The sequence below is a fragment of the Platichthys flesus genome, chromosome 5 (assembly GCF_949316205.1).
Source record: "Platichthys flesus chromosome 5, fPlaFle2.1, whole genome shotgun sequence".
In the NCBI taxonomy this organism is placed as follows: Eukaryota; Metazoa; Chordata; class Actinopteri; order Pleuronectiformes; family Pleuronectidae; genus Platichthys; species Platichthys flesus.
Genome location: NC_084949.1, coordinates 20,260,416 through 20,283,614, shown reverse-complemented (window position 1 = coordinate 20,283,614; position 23,199 = coordinate 20,260,416). Strand labels below are relative to the sequence as shown.

Below are 23,199 nucleotides of genomic sequence, written 5' to 3'. Positions count from 1 at the left end.
CAGGTCTTAAATGTCTTACTGATTTCCAGACTCCATGTATTTAGTAGCAAAACAATATTAAAATATATAATATAAAATATACTAAAATTAACTTTTTTTTATGTCTTATCTTTATATTTAACTTAACAATTCTTATATTTATTTCTTCAACTTACCTAATGTAATTATCCATGAAGAAACAACCTTTTGAATTTTAATAACACTTTATTTGGCATAACAGATTAAAAAAACGATATACATAGTAAAAAAGTAAGGCACAAGAAAAAAAAATATATATATAAATGCATGGGTTTCCCATGAACACTAGATGCACTCCAAATCGAAGTTTGTTTCAAGTTACAATATGTATCATAAAATGATAAGCTATTTAATTAGAAGCTTAACTGACGTACAGGAGATGAGTAAATATGACACAGTGTGCCACACTCGTACCTATTGTATGTTAAAATGATGGAGAAATAATCAGCAACAGGAACAAAATGCTTAAACGTGTTGATACAGTGATTAGAAGCAGGTGATATTAAAATCATACGCTGTGTATTCTGAGTATGTTTACAGCTGGTGTATTGCATCCAATGCTGTGTGTAATACTGTGATTTAATACTGTTCTGTAAATCCTTCTTTGTGCTTCAGCCTCTTTCATGCATTCTTTCGCAGTTTCCTTTGTCGTCCTGTCAAAACAATACTTTGAAAAAAACAGCTGAGGGCAGATTCAGGATATTTTAGATGCCTCTGTCTCTCAGGACAACCTCACTCACTTTCAGTGCATTGAAGTATCTGAGGTCAGGTCACCACCTTTGTAATTTCTTAAGAAATTTTTTAAGCCTCAATAATTCTTTTGTCCTGCAAGAACTGCCTCACATCTCACGCTACTTGTACCACTGAGGGAAAATTTCCAATCGAGAGTTTCTTGCCAAAGTTAAATAATCTCGAATAATCTTTAGCAAGGCCGAGGCTTCATACATGGCCGCTCCCGTTTGTGCTCGCGTCGAGGCCGTCGGTGGACAGAGCAGAGGACGGACGAGGGCGGGGGCCGGCACCAGTGGCGGGCTGCTGGTGGCTGACCTGTGAGACCATATCGTCAGACTCCCAGCGCTCCAGCTCCTCCCTCACCAGCCTCTCCATCTGCTCCCTGTGGGCGTCTGTGTCGCGTCCCAGACGCTCGTCCTGACAAACGGAAGCAGGTTTGTTTACAGCCGTCTGTGTGTGTGTCCCCTCTGGGCAGATTTGTGATGCATGATATTCCATCTCACTGACAGAGAAACTTTCTTTCCTCGATAACAGGAAAGAAAGTTGGTGTTTCTGCTGTGTCTCACCTCCATGACTCCGTCCAGCAGCCGGCCCAGCACGTCCCTCCTTTTCAGTTTAGCTCTCTCCATGGTTTCCAGCTTCACGATCACAGCGTCTATCTTGGACACGATGCTGCCGATCGAGTGCTCCATCCGGTCCACGCGTCTCACCAGCCTGAGGAACAGAGAGCCATACATGTCAAACTACTGCAGCGAGAATCATAGATATTATTAAATAAATAATTGTTTTTAATGTTTTTCGTTATCAACTACAAATGCTCCTGTGGTGGAAGCTGATGTATAAACAGAAAATATATTATAGTAAAACACAGTTATAATTGTTGATAAATACTGTTCTTCAATACAAAATGTAAAATGTCTTTATAGATACATAGATCTACATTTATAGTGTACTGAGTAATTTATTAAATGTTTATATACTGCTTTAAAAGCTGAAAGGGGAATTAAGGATAGTGTAACTAATGTATTTTAACCAGTTAGTTGACTAGAGAGACTCTAAATAATCATAAAAAGTCTTACACTTGAAACTCCTCATAGGAGACGCCACCCGAGCTGCTGCCACGGCGACGGGAGCTGTGGCCGCTGTCCTCGTCGTCGTCCTCCTCCGAGTCTTCCTGGGTGCGAGGGAAGCTCCGCCCACTGCATGGTCTGGTCAGCGAATTGCGTTCCAGATCCAGGTCCTCCTAGCGTACGAGCAGAAACACACTGAGCATCTGCAGGTGCACTGTGTGATTACTATTCAGTCACCAACACCCAACAGGGAGGAGCTGCTGGCTCCACCACTCACTCTCTCTTTCTCCAGGTCGTCTCTCATCTGCTGGTGCTCGTGCTCCGTCAGCTCCTGGTCACCGTCGTGATCGTACTTGGCAAATATGGCTTGAATCTCTGCTTCCGTGTGGCCCTTTCTGAGCAAAGGAAGAAACAACCAACACTCGGCATTAAACAACAACAAATTAAACCCAAGCTTTACGTTCATATCAATGTAATTAAAATGTTTAGCATGATTTAAATGTTTACTCACCCTTTAAGATCCTGACGGAGTTCATCAATGTTCAGTTTGCCCCCTGCCTGACGCAGGCTGTCAGAGATGTCATCCACCGCCGTCTTCTTCAGTCTTAACTTCATCAAAGCTTTGTTACAGCCCTAAGAGACGGAGGTCAGAGAAACACTTATTACATCTGAATTGCATCTGAACAGTCTGCTCGTGTAATCTTCTTTTACAATATTTCTTTAAGGGTTGTCTTTAAACTGAGCCCCAACAACAATCCTGCAAGTTTATTTAAGTCAACATTTTGTGAAATTGATCTATTCAAATTAGTTTAATTAAATTCTGTGTGTTTAAGCCCTTTTTTCTTTTTCCATCCATCTTTTTGATTTGTGTGGGATTTGTGTCAAACCAGTGAAGTCAAACCAGTGAATTCTGCCTCATTTCATGTGGTATTCTGATTGGTTGTGTAGAAGTGGGTCATGGCTGCTGTCACACTGTGATATGAATAAGTCTCTGGCTGCAGAGACTCTAAACGTGCTGCCTCAGTGCCAAGGAACAGTTTTAGATTGATGACCACAGTCTTAAATAGGTTTCTCTAACCAGTGTCTATTTGTTTAACAGCCGCAAATCATCATCAAGCTTCAGAATAAACATCTTGTAACTCCAGCTGCAAATTTCCATAAGAAAACCCTGATATTTATAACTGTCATCAATAGCTAATGTTGATTTAATGTGAATCTGCCGGGCCACAATAAAGGATGCATGTATTTCAATACCTTCTTGATGAGGTCCGTCATCTCCATCTCCGTCCTCTGCTGGGACATGTCAGCCTTCACCTCAGAGTAGGAGTCATTGATGATGGCCAGGAACATGTTCTACACAGAAACAGAAAAGAGAAAATGAATCCTCGTCACTTCACACCACAGGCAAACTGCAACAAGTCAACACTGCTCATCCAGCTCACCATGAGAATGAAGAAGATAAAGAAGATGAAGGTGGTGAAGTAGATCGGTCCAAGCACTGGATTCGCCTCCTCGATCTCGGAGAACTCAAAGTCTCCCAAGATGATACGGAACTGGGTAAAACTGCACAGACAGCGAAACGTGACAGCATTAGAGAAACATCGGCAGTCACAAGTATTCGTATGTTTATCAAATATACTTTGAATATTCTTACATGCTGGCTTGGAACGTGCTGAAATCGTTGACTTGGGTTCCGAACACCAAGTAGGCCAGCTGAGCATAGGCCAGGAAGATGATGAAGAACATGATGGCGAAGCCCACAAGGTCCTTGGCACAGCGCGACATGGTGCTGGACAGCTGGCTCATGGTCTTGTTGAAGTTGATGAACTTAAAAATCTGAAAGGATGTGAAAACCTACTGTTGGTATCAGTTCATCATGTTTCCACGATGGTACTGTGGGTGAAGCTTCATACCTTGATCCAGGAGAAGAAGACGATGACTGCAGCCACGTTGTTGAACTGGACCTGCAGGTTGGCCAAGGGCTGGAAACTGGGGTGAGAACTGTCCTTCTCCAACAGGCCTTTGAGACAACTGCCCACCATGGCTGTTCTGGTTACGTTCATGATGATGGCAACGACACTCAACTGGAAAAAGAGCAGACACAGCAAACAACTGTCAGACTATTACAATTACAGCTGCTTTACTTTAACAACATCACATACAAGCTTGATACACACCACCAAGATGAGAACATCCAGACAGTTCCACAGGCTCTTGAAGTAATGCAGCCGGTGGATGCGGATCTCGAGCACCTCCTCCACCACGTAGTACAGGACGAAGATGCAGAACGCCACCTCGCACACGGCCACAAAGTAGTCCCAGCTGGACACGTAACGCATCAGACGCACTGTTTGGAACTGCCAGGAGGTCACCACCCCCCCGGTGGCCGGGAACTCCGCCAGCAATCTGACAAATCCACCGGAATATATGAACCGTCAGTGGTCATACAATCATAGCTACAAGCTGTTTAGTGCAGAGACACATCAAGATAAAGTATAAAGAGTGAATGTAAATTAAGAATCGAGTAATAATTATTTTGTTTTTTCCTTTTTTGTGAATTTGCTGCTTTAACACTTTGTACAATGCTCAACAACAACATAATATGTGAAATGGAAGGAAATGTGTATTTAATGTTTTTGTTGATTGCTGTTGTTTGTTCTTACCAGCATTGAACGCATGTTTTGTACTAGGAATGTGTTTGTTGATGCATCGAAAATTGATATTTTGGAAATTTGAAATCATTAAATGAAATTATTAATTGAAAATGACAACCGCAGACTACTGAGGTGCCTGCGCAAAGTCGACAAACTAATACAAACACCATCTATATTACTTAAAGACACAAGTATTTCCCAGTGTCTCAAGCCCAAAACAAAATAAAACCTGATTAAAGTAAGCAGACGGGACATTGTTGCTTCCACCGAATCTCCAACAAGTGAGAGCGTCATTCAGAATCCCAGTAAAACTACCATGACATTTTTTTTTTTTCGAAAAACAGGATTTTTATCTCGGAAAAACAGGAAAAAAAAAAGTTCGAAAAACAGGAATTTATCTCGGAAAAACAGAAAAAAAAAAGTTCGAAAAACAGGAAAAATCCTGTTTTCCTAACTTTTTTTTTTTTTTAACCAGAGCTTTTTTTTTTTTTTCAAGTGAATGCAATACGCCTCCGTATTAATGCCTCCAGGATGCTTCTTCTGCAGTAGTCTGATGTACAGGATTCTATTCTGAAGACTTTTGGATCGTTTTTACAGGAGAACATGTCAACTTAGGCTCTGGGAAATTGGGGTAGGCATTTTCTAAAGTGCTTAGAGAGTGATAATCTCTATTGGTTGCAAGTGAAACTTCAGTTTCGCTCTAACAAATGGCTCCACTGTGTATTAACAGCAGCAAGCGCATCTGTTTTCTGCCTCCTTGAAGAACGTTTTGCTTCTGTTGTTTTAATTATTGCAATAAATGTTTCTACTGGAGGCTATTATTGATTTCATACGATGGAAACACATCTCTAGTCAATAAATGTGAAAGGTAGAAATAATACCAAGTCCCTAATAGCCCTAGATTACAGTACATCTATATTTTGACTTTTTGCTAACTCAAATCAAAGATCTAAAGATATGGAGTGACATATACTGTACAGAGTGTAAAGCCCCTTAGACAAAATGCTTTTTGATATTGGGTTATAATAGACAAATATTGAAACTTGACTTGACTGGATGGATGTGTCATGACGACTCACCTAGCGATACAGAAGAGGTTGATGTTTCCATTGTAGACGGAGAAGTCGAGGAAGACGGCTCTGGTGCCCCTGTCCAACCACAGGTGGTCTTTGAGAAATTGCAGCTGGATAACAGACTCCGCTTTCGTACGAGACAGATCTTGGTAGTATCCTCCACCTCCGTATTTAGAAACCTGACCCCAGTAGCTGCTGTCATTCATCTCACTCTCTGCTGTATAGACCCACCTGGTAGACACCAAGAAGAAAGAAATCAGGAAGCAGCTCTCTGAGGATTAAGAAAACAGGTTCTGCTTGTGCTGATCATTTATCAATTTGTACTTATTTTTAAATCCACTTCTTTCAAATGGACATCATGGTCTTACGCAGTTCTATTCCTGGGGCCAAAGGAGCTGGTGTCCTCATTGGTTGGCGTGTACATGTTGTAGCAGTCCTGAACCTCGTCTCTCAGGTCCTGGTGGATGGAGCAGGACTCGTTGCGGACTTTGACCTGTCGGAGGCGCGGCACCCCCAGGAGGAGATTCTCATAGTAGATGAGACTGTGATTGTCCGGCAGACTCTTGTTGTTGTACCACACTTCCCAGTACATGCTGTTGAGGAATGGCCCCTCTGTGAACTACAAGTTCAGGAAAGTCAGGATTTGGGTACAAAAGAGGCTGCAACAAAAAGCAAGTTCTCCAAAATATCTTGCATCATCATTTCTTCCATTTAGGTTTATTATTGAAAACTCCTTAGCTACTGTGGATGGTTTAGCTTATAATTAATCACATTTGTTTGGTGAATTTTATGTAATATATTAATACAGCTACACTCTTACTATAGATAATGAATTTCCGATTGTTCTCAATGTTTGTATGATGTATCTTCTATCTTGACTTGCAAATATCTGTCTATGTAGATTCATTTTGAGTTTGCGTGATGGCTGTGTAGCTTTTTGTGTGTTTGCACCTTGAAAACCGCAATTTTGAACTGCATATTCTATTTTAATAGTTCAAAATTACAGCCCAAATCGATTTTGAGTGTGTCTGATTAATACCAAAGCAGAGATGAGTGTTTTTTTTTACCTTCCAGAAATCATCCATTGTTGAGATGTGCCTGAAAGTGAAAGAGTCTCCGGCAGACAGCGGTGTGTCCAGGAAAAGCTGAGACATGACTTTGGTGTAGTAGTACATGTTGGCACTCACCATCCCATAGGTCACTGCAGAGCAAACATAACCATCATTAAAGTGCATAAAATCTGATATTTTTAATACAGCAATAACAGTCACTAGACTAAATTAAAACAGGAGAGGATACACTGTGTTTGCATCTCGCGGGACCTTGCAAAGACTTTACAAGAAATAAACTCAAGATGAGATGAAATGTATCTTAGACACTTCTATACATCACTGTTCCCTGTAGCACACAGTAGTCATCATGAAGTAGCTCTGGAAATTGTTTTAATAGTCCAGCCCTGCCTGGCAGAAAAGGCCTTAATCCCGCCTGCCAGGAAAACATTTCCTGATCCACCCTCGACCACAGTTTGGTGTTTTTCACTTCAGAAGAGAACCGAGAGACTTTCGCAGTCATTTTCTCATCAAACTAATATGAATTATTCGTGCCGATACAAAATGCTGTCCTCAACTTGTTCGAATTCAAGCGCCCTGATTACTATGAGCAAATGTTCCGCTGCCAAAACCATGAAGCACGCACTGTTCTGAGTTTGGAAAATGACTTTTGGGCAACAGGAAAGATGCCCAGACTTATTCTGTGCCACATATAAAGAGCTTTCTGTGACTCAATTGGATTAATTGTCCAGGAATTACCTCACGGGCACAAGCAATTTCTTTATGGATGTTTCACTCAACACAATTTGCTGTGTATGTGGATATTCCTACGACAGACTTAATGTTTCCTTTCTGCATCTTGTTAATACCGCACAGGTCTTCACTAAGAATGACTCAGCCAATTTCTCATTTAGCTTTAGGTTTTAGAAGAATTTACAATTAAGAATAAGAGACACCAAAATCATGTTATAGCCCTAGCCTACGTTTACATCAGCGGTAATTCAAAAGAAGAATTGCAGTTTACTAGTTATGCAACACGTGACCCATCAGACATCAGTCTAACTGCAACTTTGGAATAATGATTATGAAAGGTACAAAGTGGAAACAGTGTTTTCCAAAGACGTAAAACTTATAATTATTTCCTGAGACCACCATCCAGAAAGCTGTTTATGTTTTGAGCTTTCGGTGCCACATGGAAACACATCCGAAAATCATAAAATCTTACTGTCATCTTGTTAGGTGTTTGAGAATGGAATGCTTACTTACATATACAAATAGTGATGAGGAATGCAATATACGTGAGCATCTCCCTCAGTACGTTCCTGAGGTATCTCTCGCGACTGCTGTCATTGTCCTCCATCAGCTCTGTGCCCCACAGAACTGCAAAGGAAACACCATTCAGTGTATGTACAGTATAAAGATATACAATCTATGGATACTTAAATACATTTGTATTTAATTTGGAGTTATTTTTATACTTAAACTTGAATCCTCCTAATTTATTTAGGTTCAGTTAATGCCTTTATATTAGATAAGTCTTCCATCTGAATTGAATGTTTATTTTGAAAGAAAAATATATTATTTTTGATTTATAGCCTCTGTATATTAGGCCAGAGGTTAGTTTTCAAAGTGAGTGATACTAAATATTACAACTGTGTGTACAGAACTTTCTCTACAACAGCAAAAACGTTTAAAACTTCAATTACAACTTCAAATTGAACAAATGTTTTTACAAAAATTCATGAATGGATGAATATGTTACACAAAATGTGATGTGCAACTGCAGGAAATTGCATCTCTAGTTATAACAAGTGGTAATACAACTTCATATTGGACTTGCTGCATTCCTCCTTTTATCCAGACATGAATTGTTGGTGCTCGAAAGATAACAGATGAACTTTTTTATGGGCTGTGAAACTGCATTTAAAAACTTGGAGGGACTCACTTCTGATCTTGTGGAGTATCTGCTTCAGACAGCTGCGGTGCAAATGCCTATCCTGCTGCTGGGCATCCACGGTCGGGGTCGGGTACAGTCCTCCCCGGGGGATGTGCGGGCTGCTGCCGCCGCCGGTGTAGCTGCCCAGGCCGCTGCTGCAGCTGCTGCTGGAGGCCGTGGACACCGACCTCCTCCCGGGGCTCGCTTGAGGCCAGTCGGCTTCCATGATCTCGTCCTCGGGCTCAAACCCCGGGTTGTCCCGGCTCCAGGCCTGTCTAGACGGAGGCGACGGGGTGACCATGGCTCCTCCGGGCTCCGGGTCTGGATGCTGGATGTTCTCCATCTCTATCCCCTCGCCGGAGTCGAGTCTGTGCGGCAGCCTGCCAGTCTGGCTCTGCGGTGGCTGCTGGGGTCTGACTCGGGATGAGCTCATGGTCCAGTTTACTCTTTTTTTTTTATGTGGTACGAGGCATCTGGAAATTTTTAAAACTTCCCCAAAAACCGATGTTAACTGTTTACATCGACTTCTCAATTATTCTTTGGTTCCGGGGATCCTCAGATGTTAAAGCGGATTAAAAACCCAAAACAACAGTTGTTCCACTAACTAAACAACCTGCAAACAACACAACATGTCACCGTGTGTAGCAGTCACAACAGAGACATATACAATACACAATACCCTGTCCTTTTTATCCAGAGTTACTTAGTTTCCACCCTCGCCTGTCCCTTAGAAAAACATTCCTGGAGAAAACACCAAGCGAGCGTCTCGAGCAGCGACGTCCATTAATGCTACCGATGCCTTTAAAGCGATTAAAGTTGTTCGAAGTTAAACTGATAACTTGAAGTCAGCGATCGCGTCAGAAAAGAGGAGTTTGAGATGGAGAGGAAAGTTGGATTTTTTGTCCCAGGACAGCCATCTTGTTCCTGAACTGTTCCCCTGAAAACCCTCGCTCGGACTCAGGTTACATCCAGAGTCATGGCGTCGCAGCGAAAGATGGAAAAACCTCAGTGGAAAAATATTTTTCTCATGGAATATCTTTTTCCTTTTAACGTTTACAGCGATTAAATCACAGACTGTAAACAAACTGATTCAGGGATGTTTATGATGAATAGTTAACAAAAAAATCTGAACTTAATTCCCATTAGAAATAACATCTTCTATAAAAACTTTTATAATTCTCTATAACGACCAATGGTACTTCGATTTGTTGAAATAAAAATCTTTTAAATCATTGTTTGGTTAAATATATAAATCGATTACATAATCTCTGTTTGGATGAGTGGTTGCCATGACAACATAGCATTTACAGTGGAGTGATGCAGTGAAGTTAGTTTGAAGTTGGATGTTTCACAGATGTCCACGCTGAGCTTTCACTTAGGGATCATCAATAAATTCTGCATAAGTGCATTTGTTTTTATTCGCTCCACTGTCATGTAAATGACTGACTCAATAATAATATCAGATGTTACCCTACCCTAGACTAATAGGACACAATCCATTTTTATATGATTTTAGTGTGCCCTCTATTTCATATAAATATTGATTTAGCTTTTATACTGTAGCTTTTATGTCAATGCGACCAACTGACTCCAAACTGTGGGGGATAGGGAAGATCCTGATGGGAGATCATGGATCGTATTGGCAGCTGATTGTGTATCCTGATAGTGGTTGTGGATCGTGACCATAGTGGCAGCTGATAATGGGTTATGATTACAACAAGACAACAAGCTTGATATACAATACTCACATACTCTATATTCAGTGTTGTGCAAGTTCACACTTCTCATGAACAAGTTCAAAGTTCAGTTCATACAAGTAAACATGAATAGTTCACGTTCATAGTTCACCATTTAAATTCTGAACTAGTTCATAGTTCAGTTCATTTCATAGTTTTAAGGTGGAAACTGAGAATGAAAGACTTGGTAAAGAAAACCTTATCCATCACTACCCCTTGCCTTTACTGTCGGAAGGTTTTTCAGACAGTGTGTAAAAATCCCTCAGATAAGGTGGATCGGATCTCGGATGTAGTTGCTGAGTCTGCCTCTCTGCTTTCTCTTGCCATATGTATATGAGACCGAGAGCTGTTGTGTCGCAGGTACGGTCTGCCCCGTTAAGGAGCGGCTACAGGCTTGCGTAGGTCAGTCACCTGTGAAGACCAGCATCATTTACCACTGATCCAGCGCGGAGAAATGATGACGATGAAATGTAATATAAAAAAATTAAATATAAAATTAAATATAAAAAAAATGTATTAAATGAAATATATATTTTTTTAGATTAAATGAAATGGGGGAAAAAAAACAAAACTTTGCACGCACATCCTGCGCAGAAGCCTACTGCGCACATCCTGCGCAGAAGCCTACTGCACACATTCTGCGCAGATGCCCATTGCGCAGATCCTGCGCAGAAGCCCATTGCGCAGCAATTGCGTGCGCAGTTTTTTTTTTTTTTTATTACATTTTTCCCTGTTTTTACATTAAATTAATTTAAATTAACATGGTGTAAGATATTTTGCAATTAATAGGAGAAGTCCTACCAATATTAATAGTTTAATATATTGCCAGTTTGACAATGGGAAGGAGTGGGATTCAAACCCGGGTCCCTCTTTCTAGGGGGAAACGCTTTACCAACTAGTCCACTTCAGCTGATGGTTTCAACTATGAACAAGACAAGAAACCAAGACGATGGACAAATTATCGTGTGTGTGTCATTTTATGCTGCTTTTGATAAACACTTCAGAGGAAATACTTTCTACTTTACTACATATATTTGACAGCCTTACTTAAAAGTTACTTTTATAAATCTGGCTTTTAGATACTGGGTGAAACCTATTGTTAGAGAATAGCCCAGTGGGGGGGGGAAATATTTTTTGAGAGAAGATTCGAGATTCATTCAATATACGGCTCAACAGATCTCTGATCCATGAAGCTTCCTTCTACCAAGTTGTGTGGTTCGGAGCCGAGACACTGGCCAGAGAAGAAAACACTTGGAATACGTTGCTTGTTTGGTCTGCATATGTGTGCCATGAGTGATGGTTAACGTAGTGCGAAGTCGAGTTAGTTGGTTTCTGTTAGGCTAAATCGCGGACATTTTACGGGCACTGAGCAACGACATAGTGAAAGCATTCGATTTAGACAGCGTCTCTCCAGAGGAGAAAGTATTGAAATGTCCCGAGGGTAGTGAACAGGTAGGAGTGGGGCACGTGACAGTTCTAGGCCAATGGCTATATTACTGACAAGGACTCCTCAAATCATTTTCATTGCTGCTCCCTTCATGCTGCTCCCTTCATCTCTATCAGACATCTATCAGTCTGATAAATCTTAAGTATTTACTTAAGTATTTACTTAAGATTTATACGTAGATAAAAATGATTTATCTACCTTGTTGAGCCCTGTTAGATGAATTGTGATTTGAGAATATAAAAATACAATTGGATTGATTGATTTATTGATTGAATGTAAGATTGTGTACTAATCCTGAAGTTGTAAGTTGTACACCTCTTTTTAGTGGATCCTTATTCTAGGGTACCAATCATGTCGGATAAGATTAGAAGTCAATAGGTAAAATCACATGGAAAGCCATTAAGAACAATAACGTTTTTATCTTATTCCTTTTCCAAGGTGAATTTATTGATGTTCCCTTAGTGAAAGCCTGTGATGTCTGTTGAATATCAAACCATCTTCTCAGTCACATCGTTTGAGTGTACAAAGGAGGAAAGAAGCCATATTTCCCATCCCCATCTTTTCTGGTTGTTTTGTGTCTGTGGTCACTTTCAATCTTTTTTGGTCATTTACTGTCTCTTTATGGTCATGTCTGGTCACCGTGGTCACTGTGTGTCCCTATATTGAAGTTATGTTTTGCCTCCCATGGTCTATTTAACTTTGCTGTGTTCTCTGTGTCTTAACTGATGGTGATGATTTACTGGCACAAAGCCTGTTTGGCCACTTTGTGGTGCTCATGGTCAGCTTTCAGATTTGTAAAATCAGATCATAAAACCATGACTCCATGAGCTGAATTAATTGATGTACATAGGTCAATATACAGATTATATGCAGATATATGTCGCTCCAGCATGATTCACTCCAGGACCAACTGTGCATGGAACCCCCCCAAAGGAAGGCTCCCAGTATCATCCCTATTAAATGGCTGAACCACCTCAACTGGTTCCTTTTTCCCAGAGAGAGCTAATTTCCATTGAAACTGAGAACACAACTACAACAGACTACATTAGATATTAAAGATGTTGAATTTAAATTAAACACACAAGACAGTTTCCATAACAGAGAATTTATCAAGGCGCAAATAATTAGTTCAACCAATTATTGAAGCTAATCTTAATCAGCCAAATGAAAACAAAAATGAACACAAGAGAGCATTATTTAAAGACAGTGCTTTAATAACAAGTACTGAATAATAAAAACAACATTTTAGTTAACTTAAAAACTTACCCTCACATTTCAAATCAGACTTTATATCAGTTTTACGTTGTTAAACTTTACAGTGTGTTGTCATAAAGTCTATGTGTATAGTACAAAGTTTTGTGGGCGGGGCCGGTTGCCTGACGTCATGACTTCTGCTGCCCAGTGTAAACAGGCCATTGGCTGCGAGGCTGCGATGGGGGTTCCCTGCCCCGGATCGCAGGGGTAAAACAATAAATCGCCGCTATCACTTTAAATTGCCAGTCTCTGGATCAGCAGAGATCATAAACTGTTTGTTAGTGGAGCGGGGGAATATCAGACGATTTCACCCGGGATCGTCCGCGTGTCGCTGCAGTTTACAGCCGGATACTCGTAGTTATTTATTTCTAACAATTCTGTCTATATAGATAGGTCTTTCAGAAGGTAAGCTATCTTTGAAGCTAATCCAGTGTCTACGAGACGGCTGACAGCTAAGCTAGCCGTGCAAGCTAGCGTTAGCTGCATTGTCTGATCAAACCTGCGGCCGCTCCGTAGTCAGCGAGCTACCTGTCAAAGTTTCCGGCTTGACGGGTGCCACCGTACAAGCAGGCCGAAGTAGCTGTGTAGTAAACATCAAAGATAACGGTGCTGTGATCCTTTGTTTTCCTTGGAGCTAGCATGGATGTGAACTTCCATTTGATAATGCTACGACAGGCAGCGTCAAGTGTATCTGGTTGACAGTGACATTTTACCAGCTGGGGTTTGGCTTTGATGAATCAACGCATTATACAGGAGTGGGTTGTGTTGTCTAATGTGGAGCTTGTGGCTTAGCAGGGGCAATAAGGGGAAGTGGTGCACTACAATGACTGTCGCCGGTCAGGTCTGCTTGATGATATTCCCTCGGTTGAAACCAGCGCATATGTCCCGTTTGTCTAAAAGCAAAGTAGCACGTTGTCAGCTGTCAGGTCGGGCCGAAGTGTTTCTCCTCTTTGCATCGCTTCCGCTTGGTGCACAGCGGCTGAAGGGAAGAGAAAAAAAGACGACGCCACAAGTTAGCCACAGCTAATGCTAGTTGAGCTAGCTAGCAATGTGCGAAGAGGCCGGTAGATTAGCAGTAACCTCCCTGGAGTTGTGTGGCAGGTCTGGGTAAAGTCGACCTGGTGGAGGGTGTAAACACGCTCAGCAGGTTTATATGATTCAGCTGATGGACATGTCACGTGTCGATAAATGTGACGAAAATTGTTGTTAGCATCGAACCGAAAGGCCTCGTACTGAAGGCCACTTATTTACAAAGCCATGCTTTGATGTGTGCATCACAACCATGTCGTGTGTAGTTCTGTTTGTATAGTTTGTATTGGTGCAAAGTTTGTTTTCCAAGATGCTCGATGTGAACGCCTGCACCAGTCGTTAACCTTTTTATTAAGAAAAAAGGTCTACAGCCGTGTTTCCTCTTTGTCTCACTGGATGGACATGATGGCGCAGTTGGATGTGAGCTAGTGTGTTAGCCAGCGAGCTAATCAGTCAGCTGTCTTCCCTCTTTCACAGCCCTGATGTGGGTCAGATCAACCAGGGGGCCAGTGAGACAAAGAAAAGTGAAACGTTGTGCTGTTTGTCAGGAGCCACCTCAGGTCACAGCTTGTACTTGGTGACATGTCCTCATGTTATGTCACAATAAACGTCCGGGAGGAGTAAGATTGGCTTCTTCAAGTAGTTGTCAAACAGACTCAAAAGCTTAATTTGTATTCACTGAGATGCTGTTTTATTAGGCTCCTCAGGTTAAAGTGCACCAGCCTCTCCACAAGCTCAAACCTTAAGGAAGTTCAATTGTTTACTTTTTGTTGAGGTGCTTTTACTGAATGATCATTTGTTGAGGCTGTAGTTCCTTTATGGGGATCTTCAATTGTTGATCATTATTATAGATGAAAAATATAATGAAACATTAGAAATGGCGTTATGCTTAATTTACAAGTTGTATAAGCAGCAACCAAATTTAGTTTGACAGCAAGAATTGGAAATTTCAAATAAATTATTAATAAAGGCAGGATTTATTATTGCTTGGAGTGCGGTGTTTTAATCAAGCATATCTCCTACCAAACCAGCTTGAGTGTATTGTATATCAAATGTTAACTGGAATTTGTTTTTTGTCTTCTGTTTCAGCACTTAATATTGTTTACCAAAGAAATGGTGATGGAGAAGCCAAGTCCCCTGCTTGTAGGGCGGGAGTTTGTGAGGCAGTATTACACTCTGTTAAACAAGGCACCAGACTTTCTGCACAGGTAATTTTCTGCGATGTGATGCATTAGATCTACATCTGTTAGTGTTGGTAAAAGCCTATAACTGTCACATTGTTGTACCCTCAGGTTCTATGGGAGGAACTCTTCCTATGTACATGGAGGACTTGACCCAAGTGGAAAGCTGGCAGAAGCTGTTTACGGGCAAGCGGTATGTGCTACAGGCCAGTCATGGCTTGAGAATTATTGTTATACAGTTTCTGGTACAAAATTAGCTATACATACAAAATTTAACAGACTGCAAACTTGTTAAAAATCTTTGGCAGCATTTGAAATTGGCTTAGTAGTAGACTAAAGTAGTTTTTAATATAAGAAAAATATTATTTCTCATCACACTAGTTTCAAGTCATTCACGAAAAAGATGCCAAAAACAATGGCTGACTGTTAGATATGCAAAGTAGAAGTGATCAGGTTTATGTTACAGCTACATCCATTATAGCCCCATATCAGAAATCATCCCTTTTTGTTCTATAGCCTGAAAATGCAGGTATCGTGCCCACTTATGCGTGCAGGTGTAAACAGGAAGCTGATTATCTACTCTGCAGTTAGTTTCAGATTGTACTGTTAACGAGTAATAGACATGGGGTTTCTTTTCTTGTACCAACAAGGTCCACTGAATGTAACTGCATTGCTTGTAATTTGTTATTCCTTAATTTGTTCTGTTGAATTTAACTGGTAGTTGAGGCGTAGGTTGTTTTTAGTGTTCTACTGGAAAAGGTTCTTTCGATAGAAGTGTGATGATTCAGGGGGTGATAAGGTTGTGACTAATAATACCCAGTCAGGAAGCAAACGTGTGCGTTCCTCATTGCACTTCTGCTGTCCATACTTAAACACAACATCAGAGTCTTCAAACTAAACAAGACCAGCAGCGTTTGCAAAAGTCTCTGTATTAGGAGCAATGCAGTAATATGGGTGCCAGACGTAAATTTAGCAAACGTCATGTGATTTAACATTAAAATGTGAGAGTGGATTAAGCCCGAGACAAGCAAAACAAACAGACAGCACAATTGTGCTTTTCAAGACGCGCTCATTTTATGAGCTATTTTTGTTGGGAATGAAATGATCCAGTCAACATCGACCTGAATCACAGTGGTCATACTCTATTAATTGCAAAAGATGCGAGACTGACTTATTCTTAATGACAGGAAATATCTTTTTAAATCGCAAGATATTGGTTAAAGATTTTGAGAGACTTTCCCCTTGCATCCTTTTTTTAAATGTATTTCTTTGGCCGTCCACTTGTCTCTGCTCTCTTAGGAAATCCACAAGAAGGTCATGTCCCTGCAGTTCAGTGAATGCCACACAAAAATCAGGCATGTGGACGCCCATGCCACACTGAGTGATGGAGTTGTGGTGCAAGTGCTCGGAGAACTTTCCAACAATGGTCAGCCCATGAGGAAGTTTATGCAAACTTTTGTGCTTGCTCCAGAGGTTAGTACTTCTCCCTAGTTGGGGCATTGAGTGACCGTTTAAAAACAATAAAGAAATAATTGCCCCAGACTGATGGATAAAGGGCTAAAGTAAATAATATGATCTGTTCTTTTTGCCTTTTCCTTAGGGTTCAGTGCCCAACAAGTTCTATGTCCACAATGACATCTTCCGTTACGAGGATGAGGTTTTTGGAGACTCTGAAGCTGAGCTCGATGAAGGTATGATGTTGACAAAGACTGAATAAAGAATGGAATTGTATTAGAGGGGTTTAAAGTGAAAGTATTCATGGTAATAATTATTGTTTTGGTTTCTCTCTTAGAATCGGAGGAGGAAGTTGAGGAAGAGGCCGAGGAGAGGCAGCCTTCCCCTGAGCCACTTCAGGAAAGCCCCAACAGCACCACCTACTATGAACCCCACCCTGTCAGGTAGGTCAAAAGTTAACCATAACCTTGACAAAAAATGCTTCCCTCTTTGTTTAAAAATCCAGCATGACAGGTTTTGCATTTGAAGCTTAGGTCATCTGTGGAAGTCATTGTTTTGATTTGTGCTCTGCAGTAATGGAGTTGAGGAGCCCATGGAGGAGCCGGCTCCAGAACCAGAGCCGGAGCCCGAACCAGAGCCCAAAGCAGAAGAGGTGAAGCCAGAAGTAGACGAGAAGGTTCCAGATGAGATGGAGGAGAAAGCACCCTCACCAGTTCCTGTGGAGTCCCCACCAAGCACCCAGGAGCCTCCCAAGGTATAACAAGGTTTTTCTATCTGGTTTACTTCTCTTTTATTTAACCACATTACCAGAGGGCATACTCTAAGTTCCCTGAATCTTTGCCTCAAAATCAAACTGCCCTTCTCCTTTTAATATCTATACTTTGATAGCTATTTTTCATATGAAATATTTTGAATTATACAACCTTGACTTAAACCATCATAAGCAAATACAAATAATTATTTAAAAATGAAAACTTTACTGGTCATTGTTTTTCCGTTCAAGTTTTGTAGATTGTCGTAATTTTGCGATGCACAGGCCTAACTTCCCTTCTCAATAGTACTCCTATTGTAGAATAGAGACATTTGGATGCCATTGTAGCCTTTAATGATGCATTACTGGATCCCTCACAGACCTTCTCCTGGGCCTTGGTGACCAGTAAAAACCTTCCTCCTACCGGCACAGTCGCCTCCTCCGGAATGTCACCCCATGTTGTTAAAGCACCAAGCTCACAGGTAACTACCAAGGACAAGTTTTGTAAAATCCAAAAAAAAGAGCAAAGGTATTGTCAGTTGCAAATAGTGCTAGATTTTCCCTTACTGTTTTCAACTGATTCTCTCACACATGCAATGGTTGTTCTAATGTGTTTGGTTTGGGAACATCAAGGTTTATTCAACATGTGGGACAGGGTTAGATTTGCTTGAAAGCAGGTGTGATATTCAAAGAGTCCACATCTCTTCAAGATCATTCAGTATATTTGACCTGTGTCCTGTATCTCAGGAATAGATTGATTGCACAGCAGCCGAGACTGGTGTATGCTTAATAAGCATATTTCATTATTAATGGCTTTTGAACCCCAAGAATGACGAGACAGGGCATTAGCAGTCTGTAGGGTTCATGTGAAGCAGAAACCATCATCCTTTAAAATACCAATTGGAAAATAACTGTTTAGAAGTTCCCTTTTTCTACAGCTGAAGTTGAACACTGATAAGTTGATAAAAATATTGGAAAAATAAGTTTTTATCTTTTACTTTGCACAAAGGAATTAACATTTTAGAAAGTGTCAGATACTTTGCTCAGATGGGCAAGTAATTATTATTTAATAAATATGACATTCCTCCTTCATGTAGCCCAGAGCTGATGCCAAGCCGGAAACACAGACGGCCCCACTTCGGACCAGAGACCAGCGAACACGTGAAAGACCAACCTTCACTCAGCGTGGTCCAAGGCCTGGTAATGTCAACACCCTTTTTCACGAATTAATAATTCATCTTTTTTTTGGGTGGAGCTATTTGGTTTATTCTCACCGTCTATGCCTGTCGGTTTCTATTAGATGGTGTTGCATCGTCAGAGTCACAAACGGGAAAACCTCACTTGAGTTTTGTTAAAGGTAATTATATCCTGTTATGTCACATTTAAATCTTCTTCTAGTCCTTTTTAATCCTTCCTTTTTATTCAGGTATTCTATGTAATTCAGTCAGTGACTTCTCCATGGTATAGAATTCCCTTATTTCAAAGACTGATCTGATGCGTCTCTCGACCTGTTTTGACCTGCAGGTGGCCGGGGAGATGGGGAATCTGGAGAAATGGACAACAGGCGGATTGTTCGGTACCCAGACAGCCACCAGCTGTTTGTTGGCAACCTCCCACATGACATTGACGAGAGCGAGCTTAAAGATTTCTTCATGAGTATGTTTCCCTAATAAAGCAAACCATTTGTCAATACAATTTTCATTTTCAAACTATGTTTTGTGGGTGAGTGAAAGTTTAATTACATACTAACTTCTCTCGTCGCAGCATATGGAAATGTGATGGAGCTGCGGATCAACACCAAGGGCGTTGGTGGAAAGCTGCCCAACTTTGGATTTGTGGTCTTTGACGATTCTGATCCTGTCCAAAGAATCCTGGGGGCCAAGGTAGAAGGGGCATGTATTGAATTTTCATTACCCACTTTCATTCATCTGGTGGTGGTTTGGTGACACACATTGCTACAGTTAATGTAACACAGAAATTCACTTCCACTTGAAAGTAACCTCATTGGGATGTAAAAAAGCATGAAGCCATTGTCTGATATTGCATAATGTTTCCCTTGTGCTGTCAAGTAACAAATTAGGCTTGTGTCAGTTCAGACCAACAGGAAGGTTACATTTACAAAAATAAGCGGTATTAATCTAATGGTCCGCAAGAAGTCTAAGAAAATGTATGTACCATTATGCAAAGTAAATGTCTTTATTTTAAAAACAGTGATCTAATATGAAGGTGCTGGGTAGTAGGGGCATGTCGCTTCGTCGTTGAGACTTCAAACCCAAACCATGAAGATGAGCTCCAGTAATCTGTTCAAAATGAAGGCTAACTTTTATTGTAATGCTGTTGGTCTGAACTTATAGACTTAATTGTTCTGCTGGCAAGAACACAGAATTGATCTCTTTTAATGTTTACATAAACCTACTAGGACAAATGGAACACCTGTGTGCAAACCAGTGAATGATGTGGGTTGTGAATTTGAAAAGAAGAAAAAAAATGAATTTCTGTCCTGTCCCTTATTAATGACCATTCTTTTCTCCTTGCAGCCCATCATGTTTCGAGGTGAGGTGCGACTGAATGTGGAGGAGAAGAAGACCAGGGCAGTGCGTGAACGGGAGACCCGCGGAGGAGACGAGCGTCGGGACATGAGGCGCAACGATCGGGGTCCCGGAGGTTCACGAGGCATCGTGGGAAGTGGAATGATGCGTGAGCGGGATGGGAGGGGACCCCCACCTCGAGGCGGCATGGCCCCAAAACCTGGCATGGGCACTGGAAGGGGCGCCGGAGGGCAGGGAGAGGGTCGCTTCACAACCCAGCGCCGCTGAAGTGAGCGCAATCTGCCGCGTGGAAGAAATACCGTGTTCTTCATCTTCAACCGTTCTCATTAACGAAAAGAAATCTTCATGTATAAACATATATATTTGTTTTTTTGTTTATTTTTTTATTTTTGTTCCCTCTTTGCTTTGGAATGTGACACAGCCGGTCAACCATTTGTTTGTGGAATAGACGAAACAAAATACGCAAACAAAATATATTGCCTATTCGTTGTGAGCTGAGCATCCTTTTCAGGTATCTCAAGAATTCACAAACTTTAATTTGTAAATTCGTGAAAAGAGGCAAACCAACCAGGAGTAATCCGCCACATTAGGAGGGACTGATGAGACTTTAAACTACGATAATACAGCCCAGCATTTGGAAAAGAGATTATATGCCTTGACTTAACCGGGGCGCTGCTTCACGAAATTCCTCTATTGCACATTTTATATGGTAGTGTTCTGCCCGTTACTGTTGGAAAAGGGTGAGTTGCAAATGTGTGCAGTTCCAGGGGAAAAGTTTGCCTTTTACTTTTTTCCTTTTGAGAGACCACTGCTTCAAAATTGCATAATGCACTCATCAAGATGCACTAATGGGTACTTTTGTCATGTAACATTGACATCCACGCTCGGAATGCAGCTGGAGAGACCTCTTTTGTCTCAAAGCGATACGACTTACCGGGGCAGGCCTCGCTCACAGCACGTCTGCTGTGACCAATGTACTTTTCACACTTTTGACCCAAATCTAGGCTTCAATTACTGCTGGATGGACAAGATGACGGAAATCTGCATTATATTTTTTTTCCTTGTTTATAATTCAAATAAAGAGAAGAAGCTCAAATCCTGGACTTTCACCGAATGAGTGGGGGGACAAAGGATGAACCAGAAACAAAGTTGAACAATAGAAGAGTTGGTGAAGGTGATGGCGCCTCGATCTGTTTTTCTTTGGATTCAAAGTTTTTTGTTCAAGTTTTTCCCTGCCAGCTAGACCGCGATAACGGGAATGGACGACATCTTCCTCCCTGTTTTCTCCCTCCCTGTCTTAAGTGCGGATAACAGAATAAATGTGCAGCAAAGATCATAGTTTACTGTATGTTTTGTTATGTGTATATATATTTTTTTGTTTCTCTCAACTTGACAAAAGCATGATGGTGCCTTCTACTTCACCTTTTCCAGTCTTACTAAAACGTAAAGCGGTTCAGGACTCGCTTCATCCTAATAAACGGAGCTGCTCATTTTGAACTGTTGGCTACTGTGAGCAGACTTTAAAAAAAAAAAGGAAAAACTTGCAGTATTCACAAGATTAAATTTTTTTTTCAGGTGCATATTTCATTTTTTTTCCATGCTGTTTTACTACCTAAGATGATCTGCTGTGAGTTTTGTACATTTGTTTTGTATTGTGTCTGTTCTGGGTTTTGTAGAGACATTGGGTTCCTCCAGTTCTATTTGATGTTAATATCCCCCACCCCCCAAAAGGTACAGTTGAATGACCATAGTGGCAAAATGGTTGTTTCTTGGTTAACGAGTCATGGCTCCACACAAGCATGATTTCGGTGAACTATTTTATTTTGGAACGGTTTAACGTCTCAACGTGATTCAGATACTGTCGACCCTTTCTTTCAGCCTGACCATAGTTTTTTTTAACTCATGGCAGAACTCTTGATTATTTCCTGGACTCGCACGTCGTCAGACTGTTCTTTTCTCAACAACTATTTTGTAATGATCTGTGTAGGTGGGCTGGCCGCAGCGCCGGCCCACAGGCAAGCAAATAATTGTGCTCACTTTTCTAGCCATTTATGCATTTGTATTTTCATACGCTGATGAGTCATTGTGCATATTTCATTATCGTTTCTTTTTTCACTCGGGGCAAGTCTCATCTGAATGCCTTACTTCTCGGTCTCTCGTCCATTAGGAGTATTTTGTTTTTGCCACTTTGCAGGGAGGGAAGAGCTTTGGTTTCACCTGGGAAGGAAAACATGACATGAAGATGTTAATCTTTTTAATTTAGTTATCTTGCACTGAAATGGGGAGTAAAATTTGATGTAGCATTTCCTCGACAAATATATTAATGAGGTCTTCCTTGACTGGTGGTATTGCACTATTTCCAACGGTTCTGGGACAATCTCAGTTTGAACTCAGCCTCGCTCCAAATTTTTCTTCTGACAACAAAAAAGAACATCAGTATCAGATATGTTTACTCTCCCTCACACGGACAATTTGTAATTTGGCTGCTGACTATTGTGGTTGAGATAAAATCTTTTGAGTCAAGATTCTTAATTTGTTACCATCAGCCATTAGAGAAAACCTCAGCCTGTTTTCCACAGATACTTCTCATCAGTGCCTCTACCCCAAATATTTTTCACATAATCGCTCAACACAGGCACTTGATTTGTATCATACTTTGTACAGCAGCGGTCAGTGAAGAGAGTGGTGAAGAAGAGCCATCATGCTTACTGACCAATTTTGTGCTTTTACATTGTAGTGGTGGTTTCCAAAAAGCATTTGAGTTTGTAAGATTCCCGGTTGGACAGGTCTTCTTTTTCACTGAGCTTTTTAACGAGCCACCCTGTTTACAAACTTTAAAAATCAGGATCCTCCCAAACAGAAGAAAACTGTACATTTATTTTCCTGTGGTAGAAAATGCAGTGGAGTGGATCCTCATCGTGAATCATTCCAGACCCTTTTTTTCAGAAATGGGAAATAGAAGAACCTTCTTGGCTTTAGCAGGTGTGGTCAACAGTCGGCTGCCATATTTGTTCTTCTGTGTTTACCCCTTGTTTCTAGTACAAAACTGTTGCAGATGGAGAATCTTTTTTTGTTTGGTTTTGTTTTCTTTTAGTTGTTCCCCCCCTTTCCATTTTGAATGTGTTGGACTTAACATACAATAAACTACTGATATCAGCACCACTACTATGTTTGTCCTGTTTACAGGTTTATCCATAAGAGATCTCTTAGGTAGCAGTTGTTTCATGATGACAGACTTCAGATCAGGCAGCACAGGTAGAAACAG

General features: G+C 40.9%; 2 protein-coding genes across 6 annotated transcripts; one reads left to right on the top strand and one right to left on the bottom strand.

Moving 5' to 3' along the window:
* Positions 1-184: 184 nt before the first annotated feature.
* Positions 185-9,513, bottom strand: pkd2 (polycystic kidney disease 2). Of its 2 annotated transcripts, none has more exons than XM_062388795.1 (15): positions 8,542-9,513; positions 7,863-7,976; positions 6,615-6,748; positions 5,916-6,166; positions 5,554-5,778; positions 3,998-4,226; positions 3,734-3,904; positions 3,475-3,656; positions 3,263-3,383; positions 3,075-3,173; positions 2,332-2,453; positions 2,098-2,215; positions 1,830-1,990; positions 1,317-1,464; positions 185-1,167 (listed from the first exon to the last, which is right to left on the bottom strand). In XM_062388795.1, the coding sequence occupies exons 1-15, from the start codon at positions 8,963-8,965 to the stop codon at positions 958-960; spliced, it is 2,709 nt and encodes a 902-aa protein (XP_062244779.1). In that variant the 5' UTR covers positions 8,966-9,513; the 3' UTR covers positions 185-957. The 2 variants fall into 2 exon arrangements, with proteins under 2 accessions (XP_062244779.1, XP_062244778.1); XM_062388794.1 differs by having other exon boundaries at positions 1,830-1,993; positions 8,542-9,511.
* Positions 9,514-13,199: 3,686 nt separating this feature from the next.
* Positions 13,200-23,096, top strand: g3bp2a (G3BP stress granule assembly factor 2a). Of its 4 annotated transcripts, none has more exons than XM_062387273.1 (13): positions 13,200-13,374; positions 15,088-15,206; positions 15,291-15,372; positions 16,479-16,652; positions 16,780-16,870; positions 16,972-17,077; positions 17,208-17,388; positions 17,766-17,867; positions 18,483-18,585; positions 18,686-18,742; positions 18,910-19,041; positions 19,150-19,277; positions 19,923-23,096. In XM_062387273.1, exons 2-13 carry the CDS (start codon positions 15,112-15,114, stop codon positions 20,199-20,201), a joined length of 1,530 nt encoding a protein of 509 aa, XP_062243257.1. In that variant the 5' UTR covers positions 13,200-13,374; positions 15,088-15,111; the 3' UTR covers positions 20,202-23,096. The 4 variants fall into 4 exon arrangements, with proteins under 4 accessions (XP_062243257.1, XP_062243261.1, XP_062243260.1 ...); XM_062387275.1 differs by having other exon boundaries at positions 13,201-13,374; positions 19,150-19,268; XM_062387277.1 differs by lacking the exon at positions 18,686-18,742 and having other exon boundaries at positions 19,150-19,268.
* The last annotated feature ends 103 nt before the right edge of the window (positions 23,097-23,199 follow it).